The sequence below is a fragment of the Culex pipiens genome, chromosome 3 (genome assembly GCF_016801865.2).
Source record: "Culex pipiens pallens isolate TS chromosome 3, TS_CPP_V2, whole genome shotgun sequence".
NCBI lineage: Eukaryota > Metazoa > Arthropoda > Insecta > Diptera > Culicidae > Culex > Culex pipiens.
Window position 1 is genome coordinate 48,358,163 of NC_068939.1, and position 16,749 is coordinate 48,374,911.

Consider the following 16,749-nt stretch of genomic DNA (forward strand, 5'->3'; position numbering starts at 1 on the left):
TTCGAAGTACTAGAATTACTTTAAAACTAGTGTACAAAGCCACTAAATTGAACCCCTTTAAGTCAACCCACCCTTTTGAATAGTTTTAGTGTGTTTATTGAGTCGCTTTTGCTACATTGTTTTTCTCCCTTTTTCTTCTTTTTCTTCCCCCCAATTCTAACCGTAACTTGCCCGCGCGCACCTCCAAAACTTCGCACTACTACAAATAAACCACCACAACCACTACTTGCAACAACCCACCAACAATTTTGAATGTTGTCGTGTCTCGTCCGTGTGACCCACTAACAATTGTAACTTCGAACACAAAACCAACACAAACGTACACAGAGCCACGGAAAGAAAAGACTGACGGCCAGGGTAGTAGTGCCAATGGCGTCGATCAACAGTCGACTTCGTCCTCGTCGTCGTCGGCAGGATCGTCCCAGGTGGCGACAATTGCCGACCAACTCCAGCAGCAGCAGCAGCAGCACCATCACCACCACCATCAGCCCAAGCCGGAACGTCCGAACTCGCTCGGACCTCCGGCGACCGTGGCCAAGCTGTCCGTTGCGACCCGCCGGGGTCACTGCTACCACAGCGATGGTTGTAAGTACTCGTAGCGTTGCGTTGCGCGTGTTGATGTTGCTCTCGTAGCTGCTTCTTGTCCATTTCGTTCGTCTCACCATAGACCGCTGAGTTACACCCACCCACACACACATTGATTCATTCTGCTACCAGACTTGTTTAGTAAAAAGGCTTGATACACATTTGAACTGCAAAACTGAACCACCATTGATCAAAAAGAACTAACCCAAAATTCCATTCTCTCTTTCCTTACAGTTCAAGATAATCAACGGAAGACTCCACCGCCGAACAGCGAACAGCTGCAGAACCAGCACCAGCAGCAATCCAACCAACTCCCATCGCAAGCGGCCCTGTCCGCGGCGGCGGCTGCCGTGGCCCAACAGCACCAGCAGGCCCTCCAGCAGCACCACCAACTCCACGGCCATGGCCAGCACCCGCACTCGCACCACCTGGCGAACCACATCATGCTGTCGGAGCTGCCGGAACCGCCGATTCCGGTGTCCGAAATCGGTCCGATTCCGCCACCGCCGATGTTCTCCACCCCGAGTCCCACGCTGATTGGTGGACGGTCGATGACGCAGCAACAGCAGGCACTCCACCAGCAACACCACCAACAACTTCAGCAGCACCTGCAACAACACCAGCAACACATGCAGCAGCAACAAGCGCTGCAGCAACAGCAGCAGCAACAACAGCAACAACAGCTGCATGGCTCTACTAATGTGCATTCCACTACTACCGGTAGCAATAATAGTATTAGCGCGAGTAACATTATACCGTTAGATATGAACGATTACGATTACGATGGTGAGTACACACACTGCACGCACGCACGACTGCACGTAGGGCAGCGAAATGCCACGTGTCAAACTCATTTTAGAAACGGTACACATTAAAGGATCACTTTTTATCACAATTGCTTTATTCAAGCGTAATTACATCTCTGTGCATTGAGAATTAAGAAATTTTGTTAAAATTTCCTTTAAAAATGTCATAACCTAACACTTTGTACTTAACTAAACATGCACAAAACATATATTTGCTTGCTCGATTGATAGCAACAGTTACCATCAGTAAACTGCCGTTCTACGCATAATTGTCCCATGTTCAAAAAAGTGCAACTGAGAAAAGCGCGATTGAAATTTTTCGACGGTTTTTTGTGTTTCTACGCATAATTGTCCCGTGGGTTCCTATTCACCCCATAAGTCCCTAATCATCCCAGTTAGCAGTTTATCACTCTTATTTGTAATCCTCTTGCTATACAATAGGTAAACAAGACACAATACTTCGTAAAACTGATAATTTCGTGAAAGAAAATACTTTGTGGGACAATTATGCGTAGAAGTACAACGATGGGACAAACAGACTTGGTGTTGTTTTCAATGAATTTACTAACAAAGTACTACATTTTATGTGTTTTTTGGAAAGTAAACGTCAAACTAAACCTAAAAATGACAAAAAGTCAGAATCGACCAAAAATTACATGGGACAATTATGCGTAGAACGGCAGTAAAGGTTGGCCAATAATTTAAAGGCGATTCGTAATTTCTGAATTACAAAATCTTGAAAAATGATACATTTGCAATTACGTTGGGAAACTACTTACTTTCCTATTTTTAATTGACAAAAAAAAAAACATTATACTGAAAGTACTTTTCAGCATCCATTTGAGTGCTGAAATATTCAACGTTTCAGGATTTATATGAGCAATTCTCTGAGATTTCGGTCATTTATCAAAATTTCACTCAAGTACTTTTTGATTGCAAATTCGATTTTACATCGAAAAATGAAGTTGAAAAATTTTTGCGACCAATATTTCGATTTTATGAAAAAATCTGTATTGATTCCTGGAAATTTCTGAAAAGTTGGCATTTGATGTCTTCTAAAACATTTCAGAAAATAAAAAAAAATAAAAATAGTGTTTTTTTTGCAAATCAAGTTTTAGTGACAAAAAGCGAAGTTAAAAATCACCAATTTTTTCTTTACCGTGTATCATTTTTTTTCAGTGTAGTCCATATCCATACCTACAACTTTGCCGAAGACACCAAATCGATCAAAAAATTCCTTCCAAAGATACAGATTTTTGAATTTTCACATATCATTTTTGTATGGACAGCTGCCAAATTTGTATGGAAAATTATATGAACGAACTAATGATGCAAAATGCCTTCTTTGGGCATACCGAAGGCACCAAAAAAGTTTCAGCCGGATTAAAAAACTAACAATTCACGGGAAAAAATCCAGTTCAAAAAAGGGTCATCCTCCGCCAACTCATACAGCAGTTGCCCCGACCCCTCTTCGGTTTACGTCCTCTGTCTTTCAGGGTAATTTTGGTCCCCGAGTTTCGTTTTACGATATCTCGTGACGGAGGGGCGGTACGACCCCTTTTTATTAATAATTTGCAGCCTGAAATGGTGATGATTTGGAAATAAGGTGTCAAAGGGACTTTTATGCAAAATTGAAATGGGTGTTAAACCTCCCTCATATTTCGTTACCCATCTGTAACATGTAATTTTAAGTGAAATTTAATGTACTTTTCGAATCTGCAATAAGCTAGAAGGATCATTTTTTCGAATTTCGTCATAACGCCCCTCCGTCACGAGGTATCGTAAAACGGAACTCGGATTCATAATCAGGGGACAAAATTACAAAGCTTCACGTAAATTAAAGAGGGGTCGGGGCAACTTTTTCCGATTTCGTGTGAGTTGGTAGAGAATGTCCCAAAAATCATTTATTTAACCCGTTTTTTCACAATGTGGCCTAAACATCAAAATTAGAATAAACGGTCTCATAAATAAAAATTGTTTAAAAAACAGGAATTTTTGCCATTTTCTGGTGGTTTTTAGCAGAGGTGGGCAAAACTGCTCTTTTTAAGAGCGGCTCATTTGAATGTCTCTTTCGCTCATTTTCGCTCATATGCTGATATTTCATTTTGAGAAAATATTTTGTGAACTTTTCTACATTTTTATTCAATGTATTACCATTCTGAATCAATGTATTTTAAAAGGCTATAAGTGCCAAAGTTTAAATTGGCGAGAGGATTTTTCTCCTAAAATCTCATGGGTCATTAGGGAGCGTTCTTTTATTACGTAACGCAAAAAAAATCAATTTTTGGACTCCTTCCCCCACCCTCGTAACAAAATTTCCACACAAAGTTTAAAAATGTTGTACGGAGCGTAACACGACTTTTGATTTTTAAAATATTTTATTGTGCTTCTAATCGTACAAAATTACCTAGATCAGATCCGTTCTTTTAATATTTAATAGACGAGTAGAGTAATTAAAATTTCAATACAATATCAATTAAGTGGAGTGGATAAATCCGTTGAAATTGTGTCTATCCATTTGACAAGGTACAAAAGAATGTCGTTAAAAAGGCTTTCCAAATAATCATTAGCAACAACCCACCTAATTGGCACACAATTAATGTGAATCCAATCAAAATCCGATCAAACCCCACCTCCCACACATGATCGACCGACTTCCATCGAAACTAGAGCACACCCAAACACTCCTCACACAAGTGAGCATCTTCAATTCAATGTTTAGTCCATGAATGAACATTCCATCCTATTACCACGCAATAAATAAATGTGAAATTTGCGTATGAAGTGAACCACTCGTCAGATGGCTCTCGACTCGCAGTCGCGCGCGCGGTCCCAACCATTTTGTTTGTTTATTTATTCTCACATTTACATCGCCTCACCACCACCCAATTTTCCTCGTAATTTTTTTCCTCTCCACTCTCGAGCTCTTTCTCTCATGTATGGGTAGAGATTGAGACGAGAGAGAGTAAAACAAAAATGTGGAAAAGCTACCACCCACGCACGCGAAAAAAGACGCCAAGTCCCATTCCAATCGAAATACCACAGCGATGATGAATCGTCACACATCTTAAGGGAATGTATTATTTTTACATTTTGATTAAGTTTGTGAAAGATCTCATTTTAGGCAAATTCAGAATTTACGATTCTTTTAAATGTATTTAACTTGAATGATTATTAAAAATTCTTTAAAATAAATAAATTATTTGACCCTTTTTGAAACCATTGCGTAGAAATAAACAGCACATCATTTTAAAAATAGCCAACCCGTTTTGGCAAGAACCGTCAGCTTGGCATAAAAACAAATATAAACATTTTGCGCATATTTTCGACCAAAAAAAGTAAACGATGCATAAACCTATGAAACGCTAGAACCAAACACTTTTCCAGAATCTCGCGAAAACTGTTGAATGAATCCGCCTTTCTTTTTTTTTTCTCTGGGTCTGTTTATAGTCCGTCTGTCGGTCGGTCAAGAGACGACTGACTGGAAATTGTAAACTCCTCAACCGTCCCAAAATTTTACTCCCTCGGGGCGGCTACTCCCACCGTACAAGTGCGTCATTATTTTCGGCAAAGTGCTCGTTTGTGTACGCGCCAAAGTTGAACGTAATGCCAAAATGTTCTCTGTGCGTCATTAAGCAGATGGGAGTGTTGAGAGTGTGTAATTTTTTAGTTGAAATGATTTAAAATATTTAAAATTTCTCATCCTTTCTCATTTTTAGGTGAATTATTTTTTGGTTTGTTAACTTATTCGATTTTCTCACCAATTTAAACATTCGAAATTCAAAAATGGCCCAGAAGCCATTATCCGAAGATTCGATTAACCGAAGTTCTTAAAATTCATAGCTCTTTTTTATTTTCTAATTTTTTATGTCAAATTCGAGTACAGCGTCAAATTTGAGTGGTCAATGGTCTGTTTCACTACCAAATTAATATTTTCAACAGTCCATCGTTGCCATATTCACCGCCTTTTTAGATAATTTATTCCTAAATCACTTTGCAGCAACGCCCTTAAAAAAAAGGATTTCGAAAATTTCGGTAATCTGGTATCTTCAACTTTTTTCAACTTTTGCTATTTAGGATTATTTCCTGGATCCCAAAGTTTTTGCAAATTTTTAAAAAGGTTTATTTTTATTCTATATTTTTTTAAGCTTTCGAAGCATTTGTTTTAAACTTTAAATGAAATGGTAAAATGCTCAACTTAAAAAAAATCTCTTTTGGGTTTTATAATTTCCTTGAGAAAAAATAATGTGATGGTGAATACTCAATTTAATACATCTAAAAAAATGGCTTGAAATTTAAAAATGCATGCTGATCATTTTTTTTAATTACAAAAATCGTAAACTTATGAGACGACAGTTTGCGATGGATAGCTCTGCCAAAACAGAGACATTCTATCGGGAAGGTCTTGAACCTATTTATTTACAATAGAAAAATTTGTCATCTTTTTGTCTCTTTCCTTAAAAATTTCCCACAAAAATCAGAGGTCAACATTTTTTTCTAAAATTTTGCCGATGCACTGAGAAAAACTTGTATATTGAAAAATTGTAAATGTGGGACTACAAATCGGAAAAAGACTTAAAACTTTAGAGAAAAGATATATTTTCATAAATTCATAAATATCTTACAGATTTTTGACAGCAGAAGGAGAAGTTTCGTGAATGCTACAGAAAAAAATGCTAGTTTGTCAACTATTTTTTTTAAAAATTTTAAAATTTTTACTTAAAAATTGTCCAGTTTGAACCAGTTTCTAAAACTGGATAACCTAGCTTTAAAGTTTGTTGATTTTTATAAATTCTTAGCTTGTTTCAAAATTATAATAATATGATAGTTTGAACTAATTTGTATAACTGTAAATTCTATCTTAAAATTTAGTTGATTTTTCTAAATTTAATGCTGAAAAAATGCTAGCAGATTTAAGCAGGTAATTTTTGCCCTGTCCTTTGACTGGTTCAGCTTGTATCCAAAAATCTTATACAAAAAAATATAACGATTTTGCAAATTTGTATGTCGCAATTTTTCATACAAAATACTTCCAGAACTGGCCCATAATAATTGCTTCGTTTGGCAAAATCTTGCATTTTAAACAAATGTATTCCATTTTAATGGCAATTACTTCAGAAACTATCCTATTATGTAACTATTGCTAGGTTTGTAACATTTTGATAGAAAAGCTTTACACATGTAATGCTTTTAAAACTTAATATATCGATGCCTCTGTGCTCTCTTATGCTAACTGGATAGGATAACCAGCAAGCTTAGTACAAGAGAGCACAGAGACATCGATGTTATTATTATAAATAAGAATCACGCAAATCTACAGCAATGGAAAGGATTTGTTTTCTGTTTTGACGCAAAATTCAATTACAATATACATCAATATTTTAAAAATGGCTCTACAGGAAAAGCTATTTTCGGAAACACACCTCCACACAAAGCTGTAAACATTAGCAGCACCCTACCTGTATATGATAGCCAACCAAGTAGCCTTTCACCTTCACCAATTCGTAGACTTTAGAGCTGACGCAAATTTGCCACCTGTTGAGGTACAACCCACCGTAGTACGAATAGAAGCATTTTCCACTTAGCAGAATTTAACAGAAGCAACAAAAAAATCCTCGTCCTGTTGATTTGCATTCCTCGATTATGCCAATTGACAGCTGAAATGAAATGCTAGACATGTCTAGTTGAGCTTGCTTTTTTTTCTAGTGCTCTTTCATTAATAACGAAATCCATTCTGTCAGTGTGTGTGTGTGATTGACACCCCTCCGATTACCGGGGTAAAATATGCAATGTGCAACAGATGTTTGCTAAGCTTTTCGCTGGTTTGATGTAGGTTTACCATTTTTGTACACTAAAACATGAAAACAAATTAATCATACCGCGCACACACCGTGCACAATACGACGATGATTTTCGATTTTGTGCCCACTAATCACTAACAAGCACGCGATGCTCCGCCACCGTTGCCCAAATTTGTCGGTAGAATGTCTGGAAAGAATGTGTATGTGTGTGATGAACATTGTTATTGGCGTTGCCAATAATAAATTTGGGTGGAAATTATAAGGTTATTGTCGGAATTGGGTATTTGTTGATTCAATGAGTTGGCGGTTTATGAGTGATGAAATAAACATTATTGTTTTGTTTTGGCCAGGCCTACTGCCTAGTGTTTACCGGAAAGACGATTCTTTGAAGTTGATGAAAATACCTAGGAATTTTACATTTTTCATTGAATTTTAAAAAGATTCCGACGTTTTGACAAACTTTGTCAAGTTATTTGGGTTGATTGCTGCTGTTGAAGATTGCTTTAGGAATAAAAAAAATACAACAGTTAACTTAACTTAAAATTATCATATTTTCTAAGATTATCTTCTAATTCCTATTTTTTCTGCTTCTTTCCCAAACTCACCGAAAAAAAAACAAACACAGATCATGAAAACAATGATCAGGAGGAGCTCGACTCGGACGAGGAGTACATGTATACAATGTCGCAACCAAATCCCGCCATCGATACGAACCGTATCGACGAAATCCCTGCGAAGGAGCCCAAATTCAACGCAGTGCCATTGAAATCAGCTTTAAAGAAGAAGGGCTCGAACCCGGGCACGCCCACGCAGGACAACCGGACGCTCACGGTCCGGTACGACAACAACGCGACGGCCACGATCAAGTAAGTTTTGACGGTTTTGATTTTTTGTAAACTTTAACTAAAATTTTCAAATTTACAGCAAATTTGCTGTAAATCATCTACAAGAATTTTAATTTTTAAGGAGAAATTTTAAGTTCCCAACAGGATTTTTAAATCATTCCAATCAAAAATTCCGAAAACCTCAATCATTCCCCAAAAAAGAAAATACTTTCCAAACAGATCCTCATCAAAAACACATCTATCACACCCGTTTTCGTTTGTCGTCGACTTTTCTGCAAACGAATTAGAGTTGTGTCTTAGATAGTATGTGTGTGCGTGTGGTACCCCTCTCCTCTCTCTCTCTCGTGCTATCTAGCCTTGTAACTCTCTGGAATGTACCAAAATCTTCTCTCGATCTAATTTTTGTGATTGAGACTCTCCCTGTAAAGTTAGTGGCAGTGAAAAATTGGGCTTTGATTGGTTAAGTTTTCTCTCGTAAAGAGTTTGCTTCTCTGTCCGTTTGATTTTTTTTTTCTATTTTCTCCTATTTTTTTCATACCCATCAAAACGAAGTCTACAATTTCAGTCAAAAACCTAAATAAATATATAAACATCATACCAACTATATAGCCCACCACACTAAACGATATTTCTATCCCACTTTACTGTACATTTTAGGCCAGTTTTACGACCACGGATTAGAATATGGTAATTCATTCTTATAGTGCCCGTCTCTACGTTTCATTCACTCCCTCTCTCTCTCTCTCTGTCACACTCACACTGTTTGTTTTACTCTAACGCAACATGTTGTGATTTATTTTAGTATTATTATTTTGATTTTTTGCTGCATTTTCTGCATCCCCCATCCCCTTTTTTTTGAACTTACACTCTTGGTTTGACACAAAAAAAACGAAGTTTCTACACCCACAGCAGACGTTCGAGAGGAATAGTAATCGCGAGGGAATAATGCTCTCAGATTGCCTCTTCTGCATATATATTTGTCATATTTTGGCTTAAGATCTTCTGAAGCTGGCCGAAACTATAAAGGCCCTGCATTGTAGAGTTAAAGGTCATGGGATCGATTCCTGTTATAATTTTTTTTTGTCTTCGAACTTTTTTACGGAATTAACCTAAGAATTATTGCCGTCTAGTGCTCACCGCTGTTTTTGTATTCCCAGTGTTTGTGTTATTTTTTCGTTCAAAAAGGATGACCGGCAGCGAAATTATGTAAAAGTGCTTCCAATAACCGTTTTCAATATGGCAGATAACCTGCATAGTCAAAAATTGTGTAAATTTAGAAGGTTGAAAATTACCTCTTTTATGATATAATTTTACCTCAATTTAGACTGAAAAAGTGGCATTACACCAGAAAAGAGGTAAAATTACACAATTTTTCTGACGTAAAAGATGTACCGCTTCTCAGATGTAATTTTAACATTAATTTTTTACTGTGAGGTGGTCAAATTCCGAGGTCATTGGTCATTTTCTGGCCCCGCTAAAATTAGTGTGGCACAGTGTAAATTTGTTTACCGCCAAACCTACACGACAAACATTCACACATATTTTTCACGTGGAAATTCTCCACTTCCTTGTTTTTTTTACAACGCATTTGCACTAATCGTAATTCGTAGTTTTTGCGAGCATACCCCTATTTATCCTCAACTAATCGGCTTAGCTTTCTAGACATTTTTAGAATTGAATGTGTTTTGTCCAAGAATTTGACTGCGCATGCAACTGCAAGCTAATCTCCTTAGACAATAACAATCATCTCATTACACCAATAAGGTAAAAGTTACGCAATCCATGCGATATAATCCCACCGAAACATCCGTAATGCCGAGTTGTAATCCCCCCTTAGACCTTTAAAAGTATGATCTCTGTCATTACAGTTAGTTATGCCAGAATTACAACAAATTTGAAGCAACCCACTCCTACCACAGATGCATTGTTTAGTGACTTTTAATCCCCGTCGTCATTGTGGTTAAACCCCCAAAGAAAAAGAAGGGGGTAGATGGTTGGTATATCTCTAAATGTGCCAGACAGCCACGTCCCTTAACGAGGAGAAATACGTTGCTGTCATACGCTTTCTGGCTGTCACTTTACGGTTGCCTAAAACATAAACAAGTGCAGCATCCTCGTGCCAACATAATACTTTTCTCTGTGGGGACTCACTTTATTGTCTGCGCTTGAAAATGTGAATCCTTCCTCTTGGAAAGATCCTGCAACTTTCAAGTACAACAATTGGTCACCCCACCCTAAAACGGAGGAGTCTTTGGATGCATTGCGGTAATCCTTCTGAGCACAATGTATGCTTCCAGACTTAAGTTTTGTGCCGCACACGGATGCTGGGCTGAATGAGGTGCACACAACTTGCCCACTCGCACACACCCATGTGCACAAACAAGATATAAGAAGTGTATTACCATCATAATGGAATAATTTATTATTCTTGGAAGAATATCCCTGTATACACACATGTGCGCGCACACCCACACACAGAAACACGAAGTAGACAAGTTTTCCAACAAAAGCCAAAGAATACTTTCTCAGCGCTGGTTCATCAGGCCCGAGTTGGGTGAGATTCGTTTAAGGGCGATCCCTTTGGGAAAAGCTTAACTCACTTAGATAGCGCCCGGCTCTGCCCGGAGTGAGTGCTAACAACAGAAAGGAAAGAAAGTGTCCGCGTCCGGGAATATTTAAAAAGTTGAGGAAATTACAGAACAGGGTTTGGCGAATCTCGGAAGTTTGATAAGAGAAACTTGATTCTCGGATTCTCGAATAAAGACTTACAAATAATTAAAAATATAAATAAATAACTTGTAATCAGCTATGGAAGAATATTCATCCAAAGAAAATCTATTGACGCTCATTAAGAGAAAAACTCGGAAGAGAACATGGCCCTCCTCTCACGCGCATGAAAGATTGGTAAAATGAAACCCAAAAAAATCATGGTCTGGATTTCACTACTACACTTGCAGGTGTAACGTCACATGTCGAAAAATGGTCCTTTCGTAGATGAAATAAATTAATTTAAGTGGTGCTTACAATGAAATTCACAAAAAAAAACTTCAACGGGTTGACTTTCTTTTTGAAAAGTCTGGAACGATTTTTTCTCTGAGATTTCGGTCATTCGACTTTTTTTCTATTTCTTAATCCAGCTGATATTTTTTTGGTGCCTAAAGAAGCCATTTTGCATCATTAGCTTGTCCATATAATCTTCCATACAGATTTAGCAGCTGTTCAGTTCATACAAAAATGATCTATGAAAATACAAAAATCTGTATCTTTTGAAGGAATTTTTTGATCGATTTGGTGTCTTCGGCAAAGTTGTAGGTATGGATAAGGACTACACTGAAAAAAATGATGCACCGTAAATTTTTTTGGTGATTTTTAATTTCACTTTTTTTCACCAAAACTTGATTTGCAAAAATACATTTTTTTCAATTTTATATTCTTTTTTCTATGTTTTAGGCGACATCAAATGCCAAATTTTCAAAAATTTCCAGAATGTGCAAAAAATCAAAAAAATCATGGTCTGGATTTCACTACTACACTTGCAGGTGTAACGTCACATGTCGAAAAATGGTCCTTTCGTAGATGAAATAAATTAATTTAAGTGGTGCTTACAATGAAATTCACAAAAAAAAACTTCAACTGGTTGACTTTCTTTTTGAAAAGTCTGGAACGATTTTTTCTCTGAGATTTCGGTCATTCGACTTTTTTTCTATTTCTTAATCCAGCTGATATTTTTTTGGTGCCTAAAGAAGCCATTTTGCATCATTAGCTTGTCCATATAATCTTCCATACAGATTTAGCAGCTGTTCAGTTCATACAAAAATGATCTATGAAAATACAAAAATCTGTATCTTTTGAAGGAATTTTTTGATCGATTTGGTGTCTTCGGCAAAGTTGTAGGTATGGATAAGGACTACACTGAAAAAAATGATGCACCGTAAATTTTTTTGGTGATTTTTAATTTCACTTTTTTTCACTAAAACTTGATTTGCAAAAATACATTTTTTTCAATTTTATATTCTTTTTTCTATGTTTTAGGCGACATCAAATGCCAAATTTTCAGAAATTTCCAGAATGTGCAAAAAATCTTTGACCGAGTTATGATTTTTTTGCCCTTTTTTGAAAAAAAATGGTTTTGAAGAGCTGAGAAAATTATCTATATTTTGCTTTCTTGAACTTTGTTGATACGACCCTTAATTACTGAGATATTGCCATGCAAAGGTTTAAAAACAGGAAAATTTATGTTTTCAAAGTCTCACCCAAACAACCCACCATTTTCTAATTTCGATATCTCAGCAACTAATGGTCCGATTTTCAATGTTAAAATATGAAACATTCGTAAAATTTTCCGATCTTTCCGAAAACAATATTATCATTTTTTTTAAATCAAGACTAACATTTCAAAAGGGTCAAACATTCATTATTACGTTGTTTTGAAATGTTAGTCTTGATTTAAAAAAAAATACATCGCACGCCTGCTACCAGCAAACCCTATGGAGCCAAAAAATTAAAAATGACACTCTGGGATACTCTGTGGATAGACTGTTTGTTTACATATAAGTTTTCGCCCCTTTGAAAAGTTACAACGGATTTCTCCATTATTCAATTTTCGGATTGGATTCGATTCTTTTTGTGGAACTGAAATCGGAGTCAGCGAAATATCAAAAGGCGGGATCGACATTTTTTCAACAACTTCAACAGAATCCAAATCCAACATTTTCTAAACGTTTAGTCCATCAAGGGCAGAGCGCTAGAGATATTTTTAAGGAGCTTTTTTTTAAAATGCTGAGATTTGTAAAATAAAAGTTATTTTACACAATTTTACCAATTTGGAAATTACACAACATTCATGCTGCAATAAAATTAAACTCGTCTAGCTTTTTTTTATTTTATTAAGTTTTAAGTTTTTGTTATTTGATGGTGCAATGGTAATAATATAATTAAAAAGATGACTTGATAAATGTTGACCAATCTAGTCTTCAATTTACAATCAATGATAAGAGATAATTTTCAAATCAACTCTGTGAAAATAAAAATTGATTTGAAGCAAATCAACCTATCTTTAAGACAGCAACATCGTGCCCAAATCTACATTCGCACGTGTCACACACCGCTCCAAACATTGGACGTGTTGAACAAGAAGTTGAACAACTGGTCCTCGGGGTGCTACCACAACAAACACAACATCGGGCCGTACCGTGCTGCTTTCATGTATGTGTGTGTCATTCCCCCTTTCCGGCGCGTGTTTGCCTGTACCTTCCGGGATTAAAGTGCCTACGGGGCCCACCTCTCTGGTCCATGTCTCCCTCGATGACAACACAACCGTTGTCACCGGTATCTGTGGTCTAGGAGGAGGATATCTCATCAGAGAAAATAGGACCCGGCAGCGTGTTTACCTTTTGTGCGGTCTCAAATAACATAGAGATAAACACACCCACACAAACTCACGAGTACAGTCAAGGATCGGGATTAGAATTTTGGGACTTGTTTTGGGGAAGGTGCACTCGTTACCTTAACTTTTTTTGTTTGTCCCCTTAAGTACGTTAGGGAATTATAGCAGGTAAGCCTTGTTTCTTGGGTTTTATCAAATTATTCTAAAATATCACAAGGCAAACAAGTACTATTTGTTCCTGCTTAATTCGCTTTATGATTTAAGAATGATCAAGAATACAAATTTAAACTCAAAAAGCCCAACGTCGTGCGCCAAAAAAAACGTGCCATCACGATCAATTCCGTTCAACACTTCGGCGCAATTTATTCCCACTCAAGAGTTGTCGATGATGGGTGAGTTGCTCAACTCACAATAGGAAAATCAATTCCGCCCACCACGACGGACTACTCAGAACGTGTAGCACAAAGTTTGGTACATAATTTACTTAAAAAACTTTTCCAAGCCTGCTTCGTCGCCTGGTCACGCAGGGATTGTATTTTGGCAAAACTCGGAGAAAAAAAGTTAAGCTAAAGTGTCGTGTCTATTCGTTACAAGGACCCGTGTACACGTGATTAGGAGTAACCCTTGACATGCAATCAGATTTATTATCTGAAATGTTTTTTTTTGCATCGATCTTTTGGCAATGTCTTCCTCATGCAACAATTTTTAAAAAAGTTATTATTGAAATTATGTTTACCAACATTTGAATCGAACTCTCGCAAGGACTCTAGTCTAGCAAACTGATTAGATCACCGGATGTCCCCTTTAAGCATATTCGGTTGGTCTCTTGTCAAAAGTTTGCAAAACCTACGCGCGACGAAAACCGGGCCGCCGCCGGCAGTTTGAATGAAAATTTAATAACCTGGATGCTTGAAGTTTTCCCCCAGTGAAGCACAAAGTGGGAATTGAGTTGCTGATGGCGACACGACGAGATAACAACTTTTGTGGTGTAGTCTAGGTTTTGGGGAATTAATTTTCTAGGAAAAGCAAGTTTTGTCTATTTTGTGGTGCACTGGTTGTTGAATAAGGTATGTTTACATCTTAGTCGAATACTTCTACATCCAAAGTTACCTTTAAAAATATTCTCAAACACAAGTAAAATTGCATGAAAAACATTCGCGTCACCATTGTCAGAAAAATCATGTAAAATTACATACTGAGTGCAAGTTTTTTCGAACACAAAAGAAATATTCTAAGCGTGCGGGATTCAAAACCCAGCACAAACGGATAGTTCTGTGCGTTAGCCATTACGGCTATCAGGCCCGAAGCGTGCGATGGTTAAACGCCAATATCAGCTTGACATTGCGATGAAATAGGTGCGTGTAATATTACAAAGGAATTTCTTTAAAGGAAGTAAAATCTCATCCACACCCTGGCCTTTTAGACGCAGTTGATTCACTTTTTTAGTTGCCTTGATGTGCCGAGAGAATTTCCTCTAATTTACTCTTTTAGACTTTGAAAATTAGACAAGTTAATAATCTGAGATAACAGTTAGACGTTTTTCTAAATGAACAATTCTTTAGCATTTCGCCTTTTTTTTCAATTTTTTTCTGCGATTTTGCATTTTCGGCAAAGTTGGCTAAGATTGGCGGATTTTTTTGTTATCATTCGTATCTCTTGTAAAATTTTGTGCAAGTTTTCAAATTATTACAATTTTTAGGTTAGTTTTTCGTAAAAAAAATACGAAAAAAGTGTCAATTCTCGTTTATTTCTCAAATATAATTTCAAATGGCTAAGAAAAATCTCTACAATTTTCCTTGGTAATAGAGATGGTCTTTCAAAGAATGAAAATTAGTGCTACCCAATTAATTTTTCAGTTGACGATATCTTCGAAAGTAATGATCCGATTTCCAAAAGGGTATTAAAATTTTCTCGTCTCCTACAAAAAAAAAGTGCAGGATATCAATATAAGAACTAACATTTTAAAATGACGAAATATTAAGTATTATGCTCTTTTAAAATGTTAGACGTGATTTTAATAAAAAATCAAGAGAGTAAAAGTTGTCAAAATCGTATTAAAATATTAAGTATTAAGCTCTTTTTAAATGTTAGGCGTGATTTTAATAAAAATCGTTTTTTTTGTAATAAAACAATTAAATAACCTTTTTTTTTCAATGTAACAATTTTTCAGAAAAGTCCTAACAATAATCTACAACGTTGCCGAAGATAGCAAATCGATCAGAAGCTTTTTTTTCTCAAGATACGGCTCCCAAGTTTGTTTGGAGACTTGTATTGAGAAACCAACGATGGAAAATGGCTTATTTGGACATAAGAAATCTATGGACAAAGTAACATCCAAATCAAACTGTAAACTGAAAAGTTCAAACTTACGTTAATTGGGTCCTAAAATTAAGCCTTTTTTTGTAATAGTAGTATTTTTCTGAGTAAAATAACCCTTCATACGACCACAAAGGACTTACAGTATGTAAAAAAAGTATTTACACCCCTTGGGCACTATGCACATTTTGTGATGAAACATGTAAAAAATTTAAAGTTTGACAGGAACCTAGTACTACGTTTTGTTCAGAAACTCATGCCAAACATTTTGCTACAAAAAGCTCATGAAAAGATGATTTCTATAAAAAGTTATATAACAAATACTATTACGAAAATAAAAAAGGTGCAAAAAAAGTTTGTACACCTTTCGAAAAATTAACATAAATAATGTTATTTGTTGACAAATCACCATAAATCCAGTCTCCCAACTCCAAATAGGCATCCTTGACTGATTAAAAAAAGAATTTGGATTGAATATAAAGTTTACTAACTACTTAGTATAAAAGTTTATATAACTCTGGAAATTCTATATAAAACTTATCTAAACTTAATTTTGCAAACTTTTAATTCAACTAAATGTCAATATATTACCATATAATTGCTAAATAAACATTTTGGAGTGGGTATAACACCGTTTTGGGGGTATTTGTATCGATAGAATAGATTTTTCGTTGGAATTTCGTACCAACCCGGAATTACGTCGTAGGAAAATCCGCCGGCATCCGAACCGGTCCACGATTCACAAGTCAACCTATGTGGAATCGGAAAGGGCATAAAATTTCCGATCTTTTGATACCCATACATCCAGGTTTTCTATAAAACCCACGTTTTTAAATACCTAGGCAAAAACGTTGTTATGGTTTCGTTTGAGCAACCTGCCAAAAATGTATGGAATTTCGTAATTTTTGTTCTCGTGGATCAAACTTACTTTTTGCCCAGCTATTTAAAAACGTAGGTTTTAAAGAAAACCTAGATGTTTGGGTATCAAAAGATCGGAAATTTTATGCCCT

General features: G+C 36.3%; 1 protein-coding gene across 6 annotated transcripts in view; it reads left to right on the plus strand.

Annotated features, from left to right (window-relative positions):
- The window catches only part of LOC120412567 (myb-like protein Q), a 175,570-nt gene that overhangs the window by 146,846 nt on the left and 11,975 nt on the right, over positions 1-16,749 (plus strand). For 4 of the 6 annotated variants that reach the window (XM_052710842.1, XM_052710845.1, XM_052710846.1 and 1 more), the window contains 4 exons: positions 328-585; positions 820-1,371; positions 7,818-8,058; positions 8,695-8,724. In XM_052710842.1, the coding sequence (XP_052566802.1) occupies positions 328-585; positions 820-1,371; positions 7,818-8,058; positions 8,695-8,724 (1,081 nt within the window). The remainder of the gene's footprint in view (positions 1-327; positions 586-819; positions 1,372-7,817; positions 8,059-8,694; positions 8,725-16,749) is intronic. The other 2 variants (XM_052710844.1, XM_052710847.1) reach the window with 2 other exon arrangements.